At 40.7% G+C, this 16,464-nt stretch overlaps 1 protein-coding gene across 2 annotated transcripts; it reads right to left on the bottom strand.

The window, feature by feature from the left end:
- Positions 1–4,170: 4,170 nt before the first annotated feature.
- LOC541776 (RNA polymerase 2) lies at positions 4,171–15,506 on the bottom strand. 2 transcript variants are annotated; one of them, NM_001348524.1, is given in 20 exon segments: positions 4,171–4,623; positions 4,732–4,875; positions 4,994–5,097; positions 5,904–6,018; positions 6,095–6,142; positions 7,824–7,913; positions 8,072–8,146; positions 8,255–8,407; positions 8,525–8,609; positions 9,847–9,917; positions 10,985–11,035; positions 11,293–11,709; positions 11,814–11,945; positions 12,073–12,186; positions 12,495–12,612; positions 12,746–12,804; positions 13,040–13,106; positions 13,261–13,394; positions 13,483–13,680; positions 14,454–15,506. In NM_001348524.1, coding segments are annotated over 19 exon segments (2,859 nt in total). In that variant the 5' UTR covers positions 15,171–15,506; the 3' UTR covers positions 4,171–4,623; positions 4,732–4,764.
- Between the last annotated feature and the right edge of the window lie 958 nt (positions 15,507–16,464).

Raw genomic sequence — 16,464 nt, 5'->3', positions numbered from 1 at the left:
TAAATTGCCCAAAAAGAAAATTCCTGTTGCATCAAATGAGCCTAATATTTCATTTAAGACTTTTGATGCATCATATGTGCTTACTAACAATTAGGCAAAGTAGTTGCTAAATATGTTGGGGGCAAACACAAGGGTTCAAAGACTTATGTTTGGGTATCCCAGGTGCTTGTTTCTAACGTCAAAGGACCCAATATTGTTTGGGTACCTAAGAATAAGGTCTAAAATTGTTTTGTAGGTTTATACATCTGGTGGTTCAAGTGCTTAATAGAATCACTCGGTGATTAGTGTAGGTGCTTTGCAAAGTGCTTAGGTTAGATAGACCGCTTTAGCACTTGGTCTAAGTGAATCCTAGTTAGTTGAGTGAGTTTAGAAAAACCACACAACCCCTCGGCTCTTGCGCGAGCCATTGTAATTGTACTAAGTGGGGTGAGAGTCTTGCGAGACCGTGACAATCGCATTTGTGTCACGGCCGTCACCGTGTACCGGAGGGAACGAGGCCCACTGGGTTTTCAGCCAGAAGCTCGATAGTAGAGACGGCGGGGAGCGTCCAAGAGGAGCCAGAAGAGGAGCACCACTTGCGCGTGGAGAAGGCCCGTGGCTCTCTACGGAGTTACTCGACCGAGGTGCTTGGCCCTCGCGTGGGCTTCCCTTTGCGTAGGGCCACCAACGAGGATTAGTCGGGACCTTGCGTGGTTCCGGATAGCTCGGTTAAAATACCGACGTCATCCACGAGAGTTTGCATCTCTACCTTGCTCTTTAGCTTTCGCATTTATATTAAACATTTAAGTTTCAATCTTGTCTTTATACTTATATTATTTTAGATTGAAACTTAGTCATTGCAGTAGAGATATCAACACTTAGACAAAATCTAGTTTGCACATTCTAGTTTGATTAATTACATAGGTTTTGCTCTAGGAATTTATTTGTGGTCTAGTTTAGTGAAAGTTTTAGAAGTCCTAATTCAACCCCCTCTTAGTCGTCACCTGTTTCCTTCAGAGGTGGTTCGTACGAAGGTGGCCAAGGCATTGCGTGTAGTTCCACATCTAGGGGGAAGCATCATCATAAAGAAAGTCATCATGGTTGAAGGCTTCGTACTGAAGGTCATCATGATTGTGGTATTCATTACGAAGGTCCCTGTGTTGGTACTGGTGTTCTGGCTGCTCTGTGTTCTGCGTGATGATACGCATTTACTCAGTTGCTTGAACAATTTTCTTTTGAACCTCCAAGAGCCAAAGCATGTTTTCTCTGTGTTTTTTCACTTGTTGGTGGATAGTTTCGAGATTCTAGATCTCTCAATCAAGCGTGTCATCTTGTGGTGTCAGGCTAACGGCCTTCCTCTCTTGGTTCGATGCCTCTCAAAGAAGCATTTCTTCCCCTTGGTTAGTGTCCAAGGGAGTGAGGACAACGTCGGTCGTTGTCGACTTCTTCGGCAGCATGATGAAGCTTTTCGTGGGTGAAGTGAGTTCACTGGAGGTGGGCGCTAATGTTGGGCACTTGTTTTTTATTCCTTCGGGTATCAAAAACAAGGCAACATAGTAAGATTTGAGGTTCATCTTCATCTTCAGATCCACCCTTCTTTAGGAAGAAGGTTGAGTAAAAGATGAAGATGTGATTAAAGTGAATAAAGAAAACGTAGATAACAAGGGTAAGTAAGATGTACGAAATAGGGACACAAGACACATAATATAATCTTTTAAACAACGCTTACTTCCTTTAGTTTTTTTAGTATTAGATTAAAGATTACATTTATACCTTCGGCTTTGCGAGGCTTACAAGACAAAGGAAGAATTACAGCTCGAAGATGGAGCTATTTGCTTTCTCTCCGATGCAAAAGGTGTCCAAATACATGGTATTGTTCCTCTATTTAAATAGTACAACTTCAGTAAAATTACAATTGTGTCCCCAAGCCTATGCATTTAAACTATACAACATGATGTGGGTAATGATGTATGTTTCTCTTGCCATCTTGGTGAACAAACTCTTGGAAACCTCTTTCGGCTTCACCTAGCTTCGTCATTCATGCCCTTGCGCTACTGTCCCGAAGCTTGTACCTTTGTTTGCGGTTGTTTCATCCTAAGGTGCCTTTGGTATGAGTACCTGTAACACTTAAAAATAATCCAGGAAACAGTTGTTATCTTGATGTTTGGAGGACCTTCGGAAGAAGAAGGCCCCCAACGACATTAAAGTTAGCACTTTTTCACTCTTCCCTCAAACCTCACATGGTTTGGCTTGAGCACTTATATACAATCAACTATCATCATGTTGTGTCCCTCTCAATAATATGGCATCCATATTAATTCAAATTTAAATAAAAAAACGAATTTAAAAGTGCTTGAGTTTAGCTTCCTCAAACCAATGTTGATATTTTCACTCTTCATCTTTAGAGAATGGCATCATGTCCCTTTTTTATTTGCTTGAATATAGTCGTCCTGGGCATGCGACTTGATCCAATTTGATATTTTGAATATGTCCAAATGTACCAAGTCGCTTTCATCAAATGTTTCATCAATAATTTAATTCTCTTTGGAATATAACTTCATATAGCTTGATTAGTGATGACTAAATGACAATACTCTCATCTTTACCATAGTTGTAGTCCTTCGGTTCCTAGACTATTGCTTGTTTTTTCACCTTTGTTTGATCCTTCTAAGCCCTCAACTTTGTTTGGTCCTTCGAAACCCTTTAATAGCTATATTCATTCTCTTGGCCCATTCCAAATCATACCATGATATGAATCAGTATTAGACATACATTAAATTTAATATAATGAACATTGACATCTTAAACATTGATGTCTATAGCAAGCTTTATAATGAGACCATACCATATACAAGACCTCATGTCTCATGTGATGACCAACTCAAATATGTTTACTTTTATTTTAACAATAAATGTTCCACAAAATATAAGCCATGTGAACTCTAAATGTATTGTTGTCTTGTGCTTGAACTAGATTTTTTACAATAACACATCTTTTAGCCTTCTATTTTAACACGGTGTGGAACAACATCAAGTTTTCCCTTAAGTCTACCCTTATAATTGAAACATTGATACGCTTCGAATGATACAACATATACTATCCAAAAGTATATTTAATATAATCAATCTCTCATTCAATACTTAGAAAACTTGTTATACTTTTAATCATATCATTTAATTATTCAAAATCCACTAAATGGCCTAGGTGCACTACAAGTATCGTGTGCATTGTTGAAACAGTAGCCAGGAGCGGACCTATGTATATGGGAGTGAGGGCATAGGCCCGCTCATTTCTTTGTTATAAGTATTAAAGTCTAGATTTTCACCCTTTGGTCACATGCTCATCCTAACTTAGATGTCCTTTCTCTACTATTTTAGTGCTCGTTGTTGCAAGTGTACCCCGCTCCTATTTTATCCTGAGTCCACCCCTAACAATAGCATACAATAGCTGGAGTGCTGAGAACGCTCGAAACCTTTCCGCGTTGGAGCTTGTTTGGAAGAAGTGGATTGAAAGACTAAAATCATTTTACTATTCAGTTTTGAATAATAAGGGAATTTTAACTCCTTCAATCTCCTTTCGAAACATGCCCAGAGTAGACTGTGTATGCGCTCGTATTAATTGATGCTCTCCTAGTGCTCGTTTATAATCATATAAAATATTTTTATATATAGTAGACTATACTTTTTGTAGAGTGGGCCTCTAGTTTCGATTTTTTTTTAAACTAAAGCTCGTGGAGCTGACCTGTTTGGGTTGAAGAAGTTCGAATGAAATTGAAATTCTTGAAGTGAAGCACTCCTAAACAGGGCCTTAAAATAGTGTTACCATTAGCTAGATAACTAAGACCGCCTAAGCATCCTTGGCGTCGGGAACGGGCTCGTCAGCGAATGTTAACGACTAGTGGTCCTAGCCTTGGCGTCAGAAATGGCAACTTGACGTCTGGTGAGGAATGCTAGCCTGTCACCTGATTTGAATTTAATCTGTACCGGTTTCTGTACATTGTTTTTATCTATATAGATTATAACTGTATTTAAAATGGCATGCTATTCGCAAAAAATAAACATGGCAACTAGAACGTCATCCTAAATGGATAATCCAGAACGATTATTTTAACAATTAGCAAGACCAAAATGAAGGTACTACGATTATTTCAGGAAGAGATCAGAACATCAGTGAACCGGTGAAGTCTGCCTGATTCATGTCTCTCTTTTCAAAACTTGCTGTCAACAGCAACTAGTCTCGTATACATCTATTTGGCTATCATATCTTACACATTTATTACAGGGTGATGCCACGGCATTATGCGATCTACAAGTCCTAAGACAGCAAAAAAATTGATGGTACAACGTACACGTATATTCAGCGAACTTTGTGTTCCGCTGTCGTCTATGATCAATGAGGTCAGCACGATCAACTGTCAGTCAGTATTCTGCTCTGGCATCTCATAATTTACCTTTGCACTCCAGGGTGGAGTATACCATGAGTTGTCATGGCAACCAATGAGTGACCTGAACATCCAAGCAGATTCTGCATCAACCTAAAAACTCAGCAGGAACTACTTTAGGTTTGTTCATTTCAAATTCCTTGGAACCACTTGGCTTGGTCTGGAGTGCAGATAATTGATTGACTCCTGTTTCTTGCTTATGCTAAAAGCCATGCGAGAATTAGTTCAGTATCAACTCCTATATATGGCTCAAGCATAGAATGATTTCACGATCTGGTTACTCCAAACATCCAAGGACACAACTTCTCACCATGTTTCATGTGCAGAACTTCCCCTGTTAAGCTTAGTTGAAGAAGTATGTTGAAGTCAGAACTTCCCTCACGTCAAAGTTACCTTGCGGTGGGCAGGGTGGAAATTCTAGTGTGGGGAATGACGTTTGGAACTCCTCCAGCAGCTGAATCACCAAAGATATGCAAAATGCATATAAATAAAACATTAAGCATTGGCGATTATTGCTCAGTTGTAGAATGAAGTAACTTTAAGAGTTGAAGACAATTGTTCCAGTGGCATACATTTTCAAGAATCGGCATGCTGTAAAGCTCCACAAATTGTTGTCTCAATATCTGGTTCATTTGATCAACATCACACGCATGCACCCAAAATGAGTCATGAACTCCTGCATCCGAAGTACGTTGACAAAACACAACATTAGTAACAAAACCGAACATAAATTGAAGATACAAAATGCAAATATGTTTCTACTTAATACAGAAAAGACAGATGTAGATAAGAGCTCTTAAGGAATAGATGCCTGCGGGGACATTTGGGCAAACGTCATATGCACAGAGGAAAAAAGCAATGATCTCTTAAGTCAGAATTCAGAATAGATGCAACATGAGACCTTTCCAATTCGTCATTTGGAAATGCAACACTGTTCAGGATTCACTGCACATTCAAGCTATACATAAAACGAACTAATAGTGAAATTCATTGCTTCAGAGCCATCAGGTTTTGACAGTAAGTCGTTTCAAGACTTGATGCTATGGGGAAATCTAACAAGGGCGTACCCAGTGCCGTAGGCTTCCAGCACTGTGCGGGGTCTGGGGAAGGGTATCTTTAAGCGTCAAGCCTTACCCGCATAATATGCAGAGGCTGGGGCTTCCCGCACTGTGCGGGGTCTGGGGAAATCTAACAAGCATTAAAAAAAACATCTGAAATTCATGGCCTAAAACAGTTTCACCAGTTTTGGGTGGTTCTAAGAAACATGCTGCTGCAGTGCTACTCTCATCTGCCCCATGCTAAATGCAGCAGCAGAGCTAGCGCCTAACACAGCAAAAGGGGGACATCGAGAACACAAGGTAATCTTTTGATTGATATCAAGCCATATGATTAATTGAACCATATAATGGACTTCCGATGCAGTGTGCTGTTCACTATATGTGCCTTGCAACAAGAGCTAGTCGATACCACTAAGAAACGAACCTGCAAAATGAAGGCCAGACTCCTTGCAAGCAATCGCTGTCATCATCATATGTGAACTATCCAGTGAGTGCACAAAATTTGGTGGAAAAGCTGCCTTTTGCCTTTGGATTGCAATCTGAAAATTATGTCAATTAATTAGCTACAAGAATGGGAAAAGAAACAGGAAAACGTTTTGAAATAGCTGAACTCACTGCATCACCCTCCCGCCGTAAAGCCAGACATTGCAAAGAAGTTCGTATCTGTATGATAGATGAAGCCAATAGTGTTCAAAAAATGAAAATGTATTAACTAAAGAGATAGCTGTGGTTAGAGGGGAAAGATTAAATCTAGTGTCCCCAAACATTGTAAAAATATAATAAGATCAAATCATTTACCCCCCCCCCCCCCCCCAATCCCAAAAAGAATGACATTCTCGCTTTGCGAGGAGCCAATCCATCTCAGCTTTGAACAATTACATACGAAGTAAAAAAGAGGTGTTAGAACCCTTACAACACGCCACATACCTCCAATACACCCAGGTTCATAAAACATGTGGGCCACAAAAACACATAGACCGACCCCAAATTACACTAATGCCCCGTTTGGATCATTGGAATTGAATTCCATTTTAATAATAGTAATTTAGGGATATATCAATTAAGCTAATTCGTTTTTATGTAAAATATATTTATATATTATTATTAGCAAGATGTCCGAGATATTTATGTGCTACATTTTTACTATAGAGGAGTGGAACGAATAGCGTCATGTAAGTTACATAGTAGAAACAAATTCTAGTCATGCATAAAATCATTTCCTATCCTCCACCCTATGAATTTTGAGATAGTCTTATATCTGAGCTTTGGAAAGTGGTGGAATGCCAAATTCCAAACTAAATAAGTTACTTTATTGAGTAAATTCCAATTCCATTAAAATGAAGGGATCCAAACGCCCCGTGACAGATTAGCCTTCAGGAGACGCTAGGGCAAGGAGGCGAGTAATACCCTCGTGCCCTGGACAAATCCCAAGTATAACTCTACAGCTAACATCAACGCACAAGCAACACTAGGAGAAAAAGAAGTATTAATATTTATAATATACGATAAGTATCATTACATATATAATGAAATACATTTTTATAGTAGACTTCTTTGGAGGTACAAATGTTGATAGTACTTTTTATAAACACGGTCAAACTTAAAAAAAGTTTGACTTAGTCAAAATCTAGAATAGTAGAATGACATTCTTTTGGGGACGGAGGGAGTAATGATTAATCAGGTTGTTCATAAGGTATTAAATGGAAATGGAACCGATCACAGAATATTTTTCAGTAATTCTCAAACACATCTAGGGCATCCTTAGGCTGCCTCCAGCATCTTAGTATCTTACTCATCATATCTCTTATCACATCTATTTCAATCTTCACTCTGTAAACAGTGCGGTCTACAGTGCAAAATAGTGCTCTGCATGGCCATATGCACGATCTGCTGGAGACAGCCTTGTGCTAGGTAAAACTTTTTGAAAGGATAATTCTATGAAGGTGAAAACAATATGTAAATACATAATAAATTTAGTTCACACATAAATCAAAGGATAGTCATATCCTGTCGCATATTAGTTGCCAGTGCCACCAACCGTAGGAGGCAGAAACAGAACACAAACTGCATTTTCACAACCACGGCTAGCCAGTACAATAGGACTATGACAAGGATAATTTCTATTATATATAATAAAAAATGAAAAATTACACCAACACTATCTAATCATATATGTGTTCTATTTTTCTAGATTTGTTTTCCAATATAAGTAAAATAATGTGTTGATTCATTCAGATCATGAAATCCAGGGAGTCAAGGATGCTTAGCATGATGCATCATCATGTTGCAAAAATCCAGGTAATAGTACAAATTTGAAAACCAAAAATACTGCTGAGTAACTGACCATATAATTCTTATATTTCTTGTAGGGCTGAACAACTGGGAGACCAACAGGACTTGTCCACTTGACTGGTTGATTTTTTGAAGCAATCATCTGTAAGGAATCGAATGCAATTAATTATTAAATGCCTCAACTACCGAAAAATGCTGTGCCTCAAGTGTCAGAAACTGGATGTCTATGTCAAGAACTTTTATATGAGAAAAGCAAATGGAATCACTCATATATGAGAAAAGCTGGGAGTGTGAGTGTACCTTCGCACAGTCACCAAGCCAGGCCATTATACCACGGGCAGATTGGAACATTTGTCCCAGTGCATCCAAAGTTACCTTCATCAGAAATTCAGAAGTCACATCATGCCTTTCTCTCCCTAAAGGTGTCAACCTTAAATCACATATACACCAGAGTACACCAAATATTACTAGTAAATCACTTACCCGAGTAGCGTAACAGGATACATCATACAGCAATTTATCATCTGTGATAAGCCCTTTCTCTTGCAGTCTCTTTGTAATCTGCTGACGAGCACCAATGTATGTAACACCATAGACTGATGTCATGACTGTCTGCTTGACAAGCTTCCTATCCACCTGTAAGCTACCAATGCCCATGTCCTCAACTGTTTTGTTTGATGATATAGAGTGTGTGCAAGGATATTTCTTACTAGAATTTAGGAATACAGAGGAAGGATGGGAGAGAAGGCTAACCTGATCAACTAAAACTCTTGCTAATGAAGCAGTTGGGTTAGTAGCAGGATCCTTCATCGAGTCTTCACATACAACATTCAGTACCCTTCAGTCAATTTCACCAAGAATTATTATTAATTCAAAATTCATACCTGCTGGAGTGAACCTAACACTCGGATAATATATGTATAAAATTAATCATCTATAACTAAAGAGTTGATCATCCAATAAAGAAAGTACACAGTAGACAAGTTAGACTTTTTGGACAAATTCTGAACACAAGCTATGATGTTCCACCAATCAATGCATCAACATCAAGCTACTTAACTTTTCAAAGAGACCAATATGTAAATTCAGGTATCCTTCTACAAAATTAGCCAGAACGTATGTAAAACAGATAATATTTTGGTATCTGCTTTAGAAAGGTAACTTTGTAAATTATGAAATGTCAAATTGTTCACTTTCACATGTGAATTATATTTGTGAGCAGTTAATTTAAAAAAAGGTAAGATAAAGTAAGTTAATACATTCAGTACAAAACTGAAATCATTGTATGCTTGCAGGAAACCAAGGTTTGATGGATGGGAGGACCTTTGGCTATTGTTAACCGAGGGAAGTAAAAACTGCTCTTTGTTGCTTTTGGTAAGCTCGACAATGAGGGCATGTGGTGGGCGCTGTTGGTTTGTGTGTAGCTCTGTGTGTGAGTGGGTTGTGGTGGGTTAGTCGGCCGGGCTACTGTGTTATGGTTTTTGTGGCGAAAGGGCCTCTAGCGTAATGGTTAAGACTTTCGAGTAGCACCTCCAGGTCCTTGGTTCGATCCCCCTCGGGGGGCAAATCTCGGGCTTGGTTAAAAAAATTCCCTCATTGTGTGCCGCCTGCTCCCGAGTTACGTCTTGCGCGCCACCCTCCGGCTGGGCTGTTGCAGAGTGGGCGGTGACAGCCCGCTAGTGATTGGGGGCCATGGTTCGGGGATTTTCTCGGCCAGGATCATGTTTCGGTCTCTTCTTAATATAATACCAGGAGGGCGGTCTTTCCCTCCCTGGCCGAGTCTTTTTTTGTTATGGTTTTTGTGGGTTTTTTCTGTGTACTAATATGTGCGTCTGTAAGGTTTTAAGGCCAGATTTCCCTTATAAACTAGGCCAATTCTACCATTCTTAATTGAAAGGCATAGCTTCTGCCATCACATTAAAAAAACAAAAACGTTTTGCAAGGGGTACATATTCAAAGTACATCAATAACCAATAAACACGCAAAATTAACAAGCAGTCACCCTGGACTGTAGTGCTTACAAGAGATGTGAGTTGTGACAGGAGCAACAAGGGAACCAGCAAGAAGAAACTCACCTAGAAGCTATTTCTGAGTAGATATCTGCAGGTTTCTCTCCGGGAACAAGGTTGACAGCAACCGCGCCCATCTATACCAGAGCATATATTAGTGTAAGAAACAACTTATCCGTAGGGTATATCTGGGTAATTGCAGTTGCACTTTACGTGTTGTTTGGTTCCTCAAATTATAACGCAAATGGGGAAATCATATATATTGCTGTAACACCAAAAGCTGTAATTCCTTTGTGTTTGTGTTACGAAACCTACCACCAACAGCGCCTTAGATTTTAGAATTTCATGAAATCACAAGAAAATGAGACCCTTGTAAGCTGAGGTTTCAAAAGGTACAATCCAGAAAGTGTTTTCTGTTGCGCATAGCAAGAACCAAGATATGATAATACTGGGGAAATGGATTGACAAATTTCAAGGCTGACTCTAGCACATTGAATAGCATCATCATTATATCAACCATGCACATATGAAGATTTTAAGGAAGTCGATATGCTTATCAATTATTAAACTAACAGGATGACAACAAACTTAGTGCTCTCACTTGAAAAATTCTTGCAGAAATCAGATCACTTACTGCTTTCAAGAATTCTTAAAGGATAACAGAAGATCCAATGCCAGCTATTTATAACTAAGAAAAATAAAGATAAATTAATAGTGAAACTAAAAATTCAGTCCTTTTTACTCCTGTGATTTTCAGGATGCTGTTGGGGTAATCAGTCAATGGCAATAGATAAGCACAAGTGCTAATTCTTCTCAAACCACATCATGAGTTTTTTCTCGAACACACAAGAGAGTTAGGTATCTTTATATTAGGGTTATCTCTAGCAGTTTACTCATCCTCATCTCATATTTCAAACTTCACCCTATAAACAATGCAGTCTATAGTGCAAAACTGTGTTTTACACGGCCATATACAAGATCGGCTAGCCATAGACTTAGAAAAGGGGGGAGCCCCGTACAAAAAAAAAAACTATCCTCCACAAAGAAGGTAGGATAGAAAAATCTAAAACCAAGACCCAAAAAGAAACCAAACTTATAAGGAAGAGAAAAACTACGACCCGACCAAACCCTAAACCACATCATGAGGTGCATAATGATAAAAGGATGAAAGGCTGAACAGAATTCTAAAGTTGAACACACTTACATAGTCCCTTCCAAGAGCGGCATAATGTTGTAAACCATTGCATGAACCATCCTGACAACAAAAACAATGATAACCAACAAATTAGCAGTGAAATGAAATGTAGGCTATGCAGAATTGCTCAGAGCATCAACAAATGCACTTTCTAGGCATATGACATTAACTCTAAAATGGACTACAATATCCTTCAACTTATCCACACCAGAAGTGATTAATTAATACTAAAATCCTAGATTGTATGTCTCATTTTCGAAGCCAAGAAAAATAATATTGTGAAAGCCCAGTCCAAGGACATGCAAACAAATCAATACCTGATGAATAGGCAGGTGAGAGACAGCATGGTAAGGTGATGGACTTCTTAAGGCATCAGAAAGGTCCATGCATGCAGCTAAACACTGAAAGGGATCCTCAGCATTCGTCCACCAGCAGTTCCCATCAACAGGATTTGCTGCTGAATCAAATATATCAAACAGTTGGTTCTCCACAAAAGCTAGCTTGCCCTCGTGAGAAAGCTTTTCAATGCCACCACCATATTTGTTAGCCAAGTGTATCTTCAACCAGCACAACCCTGACTTTCCTAGTGGCCGCCCTTCAGCATACTCTAGAACACCCCGACAAAGATCTGAACCTAGGTGACTCAAATGAGGATGCATAGGGTATGCACGCCCACGGAAATCTAAATTGTGAGGGTAATAAAATCCATCCTCCTCTCTCATTTTACGAGCAACCTGTTTACAGAAAAGGAACAAGTATAATTCCAGCAATGCAATAGCATATAAACTGCACCACAGTATCTCAGCAAGAATGAACAGTATTTATTTATGCTGCATACCGAGAGTTTGAGCTCAGTGTCACATCTCTCAGCATGCAGTTCACGGTTAGTTTTCTTTGCCTTCTTTAAACTCCACTTCCATTTCTGCATTTCATCAGGATCCTCTGATTCTGGTCGTTCAGGCAAAGGAATCTATAAAAAAATAAGAATAAATAGACAGTATGTTCAAAAAGGTAAGCGAGGGGAATGAACAGAATGGGAAAGAAAATAGAGTACAAATATCAAGATCCAAAAATATTAATCATACGCAGGAACTCACATTTGCCTTGTCCACCAGCCCTGCAATGCCTCCACCTTGACTCCAGATAGTCTCAACAACATCATGAACTCTTCTATTCACCCTCCATTTAGTACTCCCAAGGATATCTAATGCCTGGCAACATGCTAATACTTAAGCAAGCATGAAAAAAAATAATGGTCAAAGGGATATGATCATGTTAAACATCATGTGAACTTGTGAAGCGTGGAGTGCATCCATAGTCCTGATGGTTTTATCTTTTGAACAAAATGAAAAGGAATTTGGTAAAGATAACGATGGTTATCGTGGTTTAGAACACCTCATGTAGCCAGGCTTATGTTCGGTAGAGCAACAGAGAACCCATGTGAAGTACTTTTTATGCAGACGACAACAATAAGTCAATAATAAATATAAATGTACATTGTGACAGATGGGAAGTAAACCTCAAATACTTTTCGCAGCTGTTTTCTAGGAACACTATTAATTGCATCCTTTTGGTCCTTCACACCATGTGTCCTCATAATGTATGAGGGCAGAAAAAGGTGACCACCTTTATCATAACTGCAGCAAATTATGGTTGGCACATTCAAATCACCCGCAACAAGCAGTAAGTTCTATGAATTAATACAATCATAAACAATCTCAACATGTAAGGAGTTTGCTGGAAAGGTACAAAAATTGAACACCAACATACCCTTTCCATTTCTTCGGAGGTACCAGCATAGGGAGGTAGGGTATATCAACATGCCGAGCCTGCAAGTTCGAATTAAAATAATCCTAAAATTCCATTTATGCAAACCGAAAAAAAAAGGTATCGATCAGAAAAAGTAATTTGCAATTTGCCATCCCTGCTTTTGGCGTGTGAGACAATGCCCACAGAAAGGAAGATGATAGAATTGTTCTCCATTTAATCTTTTGGTTGCCATGGTCAATAAATCTATTTTATATCAAAAAAACTGATGTGGTTGGCAGAGCAAAGTAAACTTACAGTGCTTTCAAACCCCTCATGCACAAGATGGTCACACTCTATCACCCAATGCTTCTTCTTTAGCCTCCTGCAGGTTAAAGAGAAATATCACAAAAAGACCCTTCATGCATCTGCACAAGATACCTAAACAAGCATAGGATGCTGATGAAACAAGGCATCCCAGTGCAACAACAGTACATGGAACAGTGCAATACGATTGTAAAGAAAAAACACAGCCCTACCCATTTTCTATTATAGGCTGACGTAGCACATGCTTAAATGCAGGTCGAATATCTGGAGAACTATCTGGTGTTTGATCAGCTGGTGGCTGCACAAATGCTGAATCTAGTAATAATTCAATCAGGCGACTTCCCAACTGTATACATGAAATGAGTGTTAAAAATTTATATTGTGAGCGAAAAGGCTTGTGATTCTGTTTGCATTGCACTGTACAAAAAACAAACCTTCACTTGGGCTTCTGTGCCCCATTCCTCCAATTCCAACTCCTGTTGAACTAGCCTCTGTGCTTCACTCATCTTCCGCCTCTTAACTAAACTCTTAACACGCTTACGGCATTTAGCTTGCTCCTTCTCCAATGCTGGATCATTTTCACCTTGGATTTTCTTCTTCCTACTTTTCTGAAAGAATGACTGGACTTTGAACTGTAAAGAAAGGAAGGGGAAACACCAACTTTCAGTGGACTGCCAAATCAATTTCCAATGGGGAACACACTAAGAGGAATTGCAATGAACGGAAAGGTAACGAACCGAAAATAGGCAAATAGCATTAAGTTACTTCCAAATTTGATATAATCAAACTTCAGAACTTCACAAAAAAGTACGGAAGCTGCACTCTAGTGCAGAAGGTGAGTAACTGATTCTATAAGAAGACAAATTTTAAATCTCACTTTAATAGTTCCAAACTTTTAACTCACCAATGCCTTGTGGTGTACAGATACATGTCTTGTCAAGTACGTTCAGTGATCAAATTACAGGCTACAGGGCATGTATGCAGGTTTTTTATGGATTAATAGGTCAGAATCAAAGATCATTACAGCACAGTTTTCAGATTATATCCGTGCACAGTTTAAATCTAAACTGCAGATCTTGCCTAATGCCCTCATCAGTTCCTACAACTTCAAATTAGCTCTCCAAGCCTGATTAACCTTCTTGTTTGACTTGGCACTTGGCAAAACTGTAATATAAACGGATGGAATGATGTCTACTACCACTAAACATTGCAACCCGTCTGGAGATAGGTTCTCTAAGACTACAGATCATCACTCATCAAACAAAGATATTGTTTGCAGAAAATGTGAAAAATTTTAAGTCCCGCATTGCTGTCCACAAGAGCTCAGGAGTCCTGGTCGGCGTCAAAATGGTCTAGTATTGCTCCAAACCTCCTAAAATAACAGCAATCAAGCAAAGCAACTCACCTCGCGCTCAACAGCCTCACCAATGCAGTGCGCGGCCTGGACAACGCGGACACTGCCAGTGCCGTCCTTGCTGGACATGAGCAGGCCCATCATCTTGTGCATGACGATTACGGCCACCTTGTCGGCTGGGAGCAGAAGCAGGTACTTAGCGTAGACGTGCTTGACCCGCTTCCTTCGCTGCACGTCCTGGTCCCTGGCGATGGCGTCCCGCAGCGGCTCGAACCAGCCGACGAAGAGCGCCTTTACGTAGGGCAGCGCGGGCGCGAGCCTGCGGTCGAGCATCTCCCGCTCGATCTCGCGGTACTCCTCGGCGGCCCGCGCCCAGGCCTCCGTCTCCGCCTTGACCTGCCGCTGCCGCAGCCGCCGGAGTTGCGCTCTTCGCGCCCGCCCCCGCTGCCTCTCCACCTCGGCGTGCTTCTCCAGCTCCAGCTCCAGTTCCAGTTCCAGCCCCGCCTCCAGCTCCTCTTCGCCCTGCGCGGGGATCTGGTGGTAGGTGTCGGCAGGGGAGTTGAGGAACGCGAATAGGTCGAGCCAGTGGAAGTCGTCCGTGGGCGGGGGCGGGAGCGCCGGAAGGTCGAGCGTTCCCACCGAGGGGATTATACGGACGGCGGAAGGCAGCGGAGCGACGACCGCCATGGGCGGCGGCGGCGACAGGCGGCGGAGCAGCGCCCGCGGCGGCGGCACGCACGCGGAGAAGGGGTAGAGGAGGAGCGGCATGCGCGCCTAGTGTCCCGCTGCGAGTTCCGGCTACAATGGTGAGGGTCGGATTGGATTGAGGTGGAAGAGGGGAGAGAGGAGTGGCAAGGACGGAGACTCGGAGAGGGGGGAGCGGGGAGGCGAGAAACCTCGGCAGAACCTTGGAGAGCGAGGCGGAGCCGCGGAGGCGAAGGCGATAAGGGAGAAAGGAAATATCGGAGGTTAGGAGACCGTTCCTCCAGATCGCGGCCGTTGGATCGCCTTGGAGTGCTCGTATCGGACGGTAAGCCTTCATGTCAACGAGCTGGCACTGGGTCAGGCCACAGGGTTCATCAATATCACTAGCTAGGTATCCGTGTTTTGCAACAATATACAAAATATTCTACAACTTATACAAATTAAATTATAATATAATTACAACCATAGACGGGATGTCGTTGTCGCAGTTCGCGCAAGCTCCCTTGCTAAAGTCGGACGAAATGATCGTGGCTCATTGGCTTGCTTGGTTCATGGTCAACTCGGATCGACATGGATTGCCTTATTTGAATTTTTTATGAGTTGACCTGACATCCTAACTCATTGTTAATGAATCATCTAAGTTTGTTAATTAGCTAGCTCACAAGCTAAAAGAGCTATCACAATTTAGCAAAATAAAACTATATGCATATCGTTTATGTAACAATTGATGAACATGTTATATGTGTGGTGCTTATGGCATATGAGTTAAACTAATGATTAATGAACTGTGTCTGTGTTAAATTGGTTTATGCGAATATAAATGTGGGTTAAATTGATAAACATATGTGTCAATTGTGAATTGATGATGATGAGTTATGTTAATTTGGTGTTACATTGATGAGGTCTTTAAAACTACGAGTATAACTAATATTTTATATTGTTAAATTTGTTTGAAATTAACTAGAAATTGATTATTATTATATACATGTTTTTCTCTATCTCACAGGCTAAACGAGCCGAAATGAGACTCTAACTCGCAAGCTAAACGAGTCGAAATGAAACGAAAAGAAAACATAAATGAAAAAAAGAAAACTACATATACTGGGCCGCTCGGGTGCATTTTAGCCCGCTGAGGCTCCTGGGCGCGCATAGCCCAACCCTGTTGTGGCGCTGACGTGTGGGCCCCGCCTAAGGACACTTGCGCGTGCCCGCCTCGGCTTCCCAGCGCCGACATGTGGGGACGTCCTCTGTAGGGCTGGACATTCGGGTTATTCGGTTCAGTCTATTCGGGTTCTACACAATTCGGGTTCTGAATTATAGGAACCGAACTCGAACCTAAATTTACAGGGATCGAACC

This window comes from Zea mays, chromosome 9 (assembly GCF_902167145.1).
Source record: "Zea mays cultivar B73 chromosome 9, Zm-B73-REFERENCE-NAM-5.0, whole genome shotgun sequence".
Lineage (NCBI taxonomy): Eukaryota > Viridiplantae > Streptophyta > Magnoliopsida > Poales > Poaceae > Zea > Zea mays.
The sequence above is the reverse complement of the archived record's forward strand: the minus strand, read 5'-3'. Positions and strand labels throughout refer to the sequence as shown.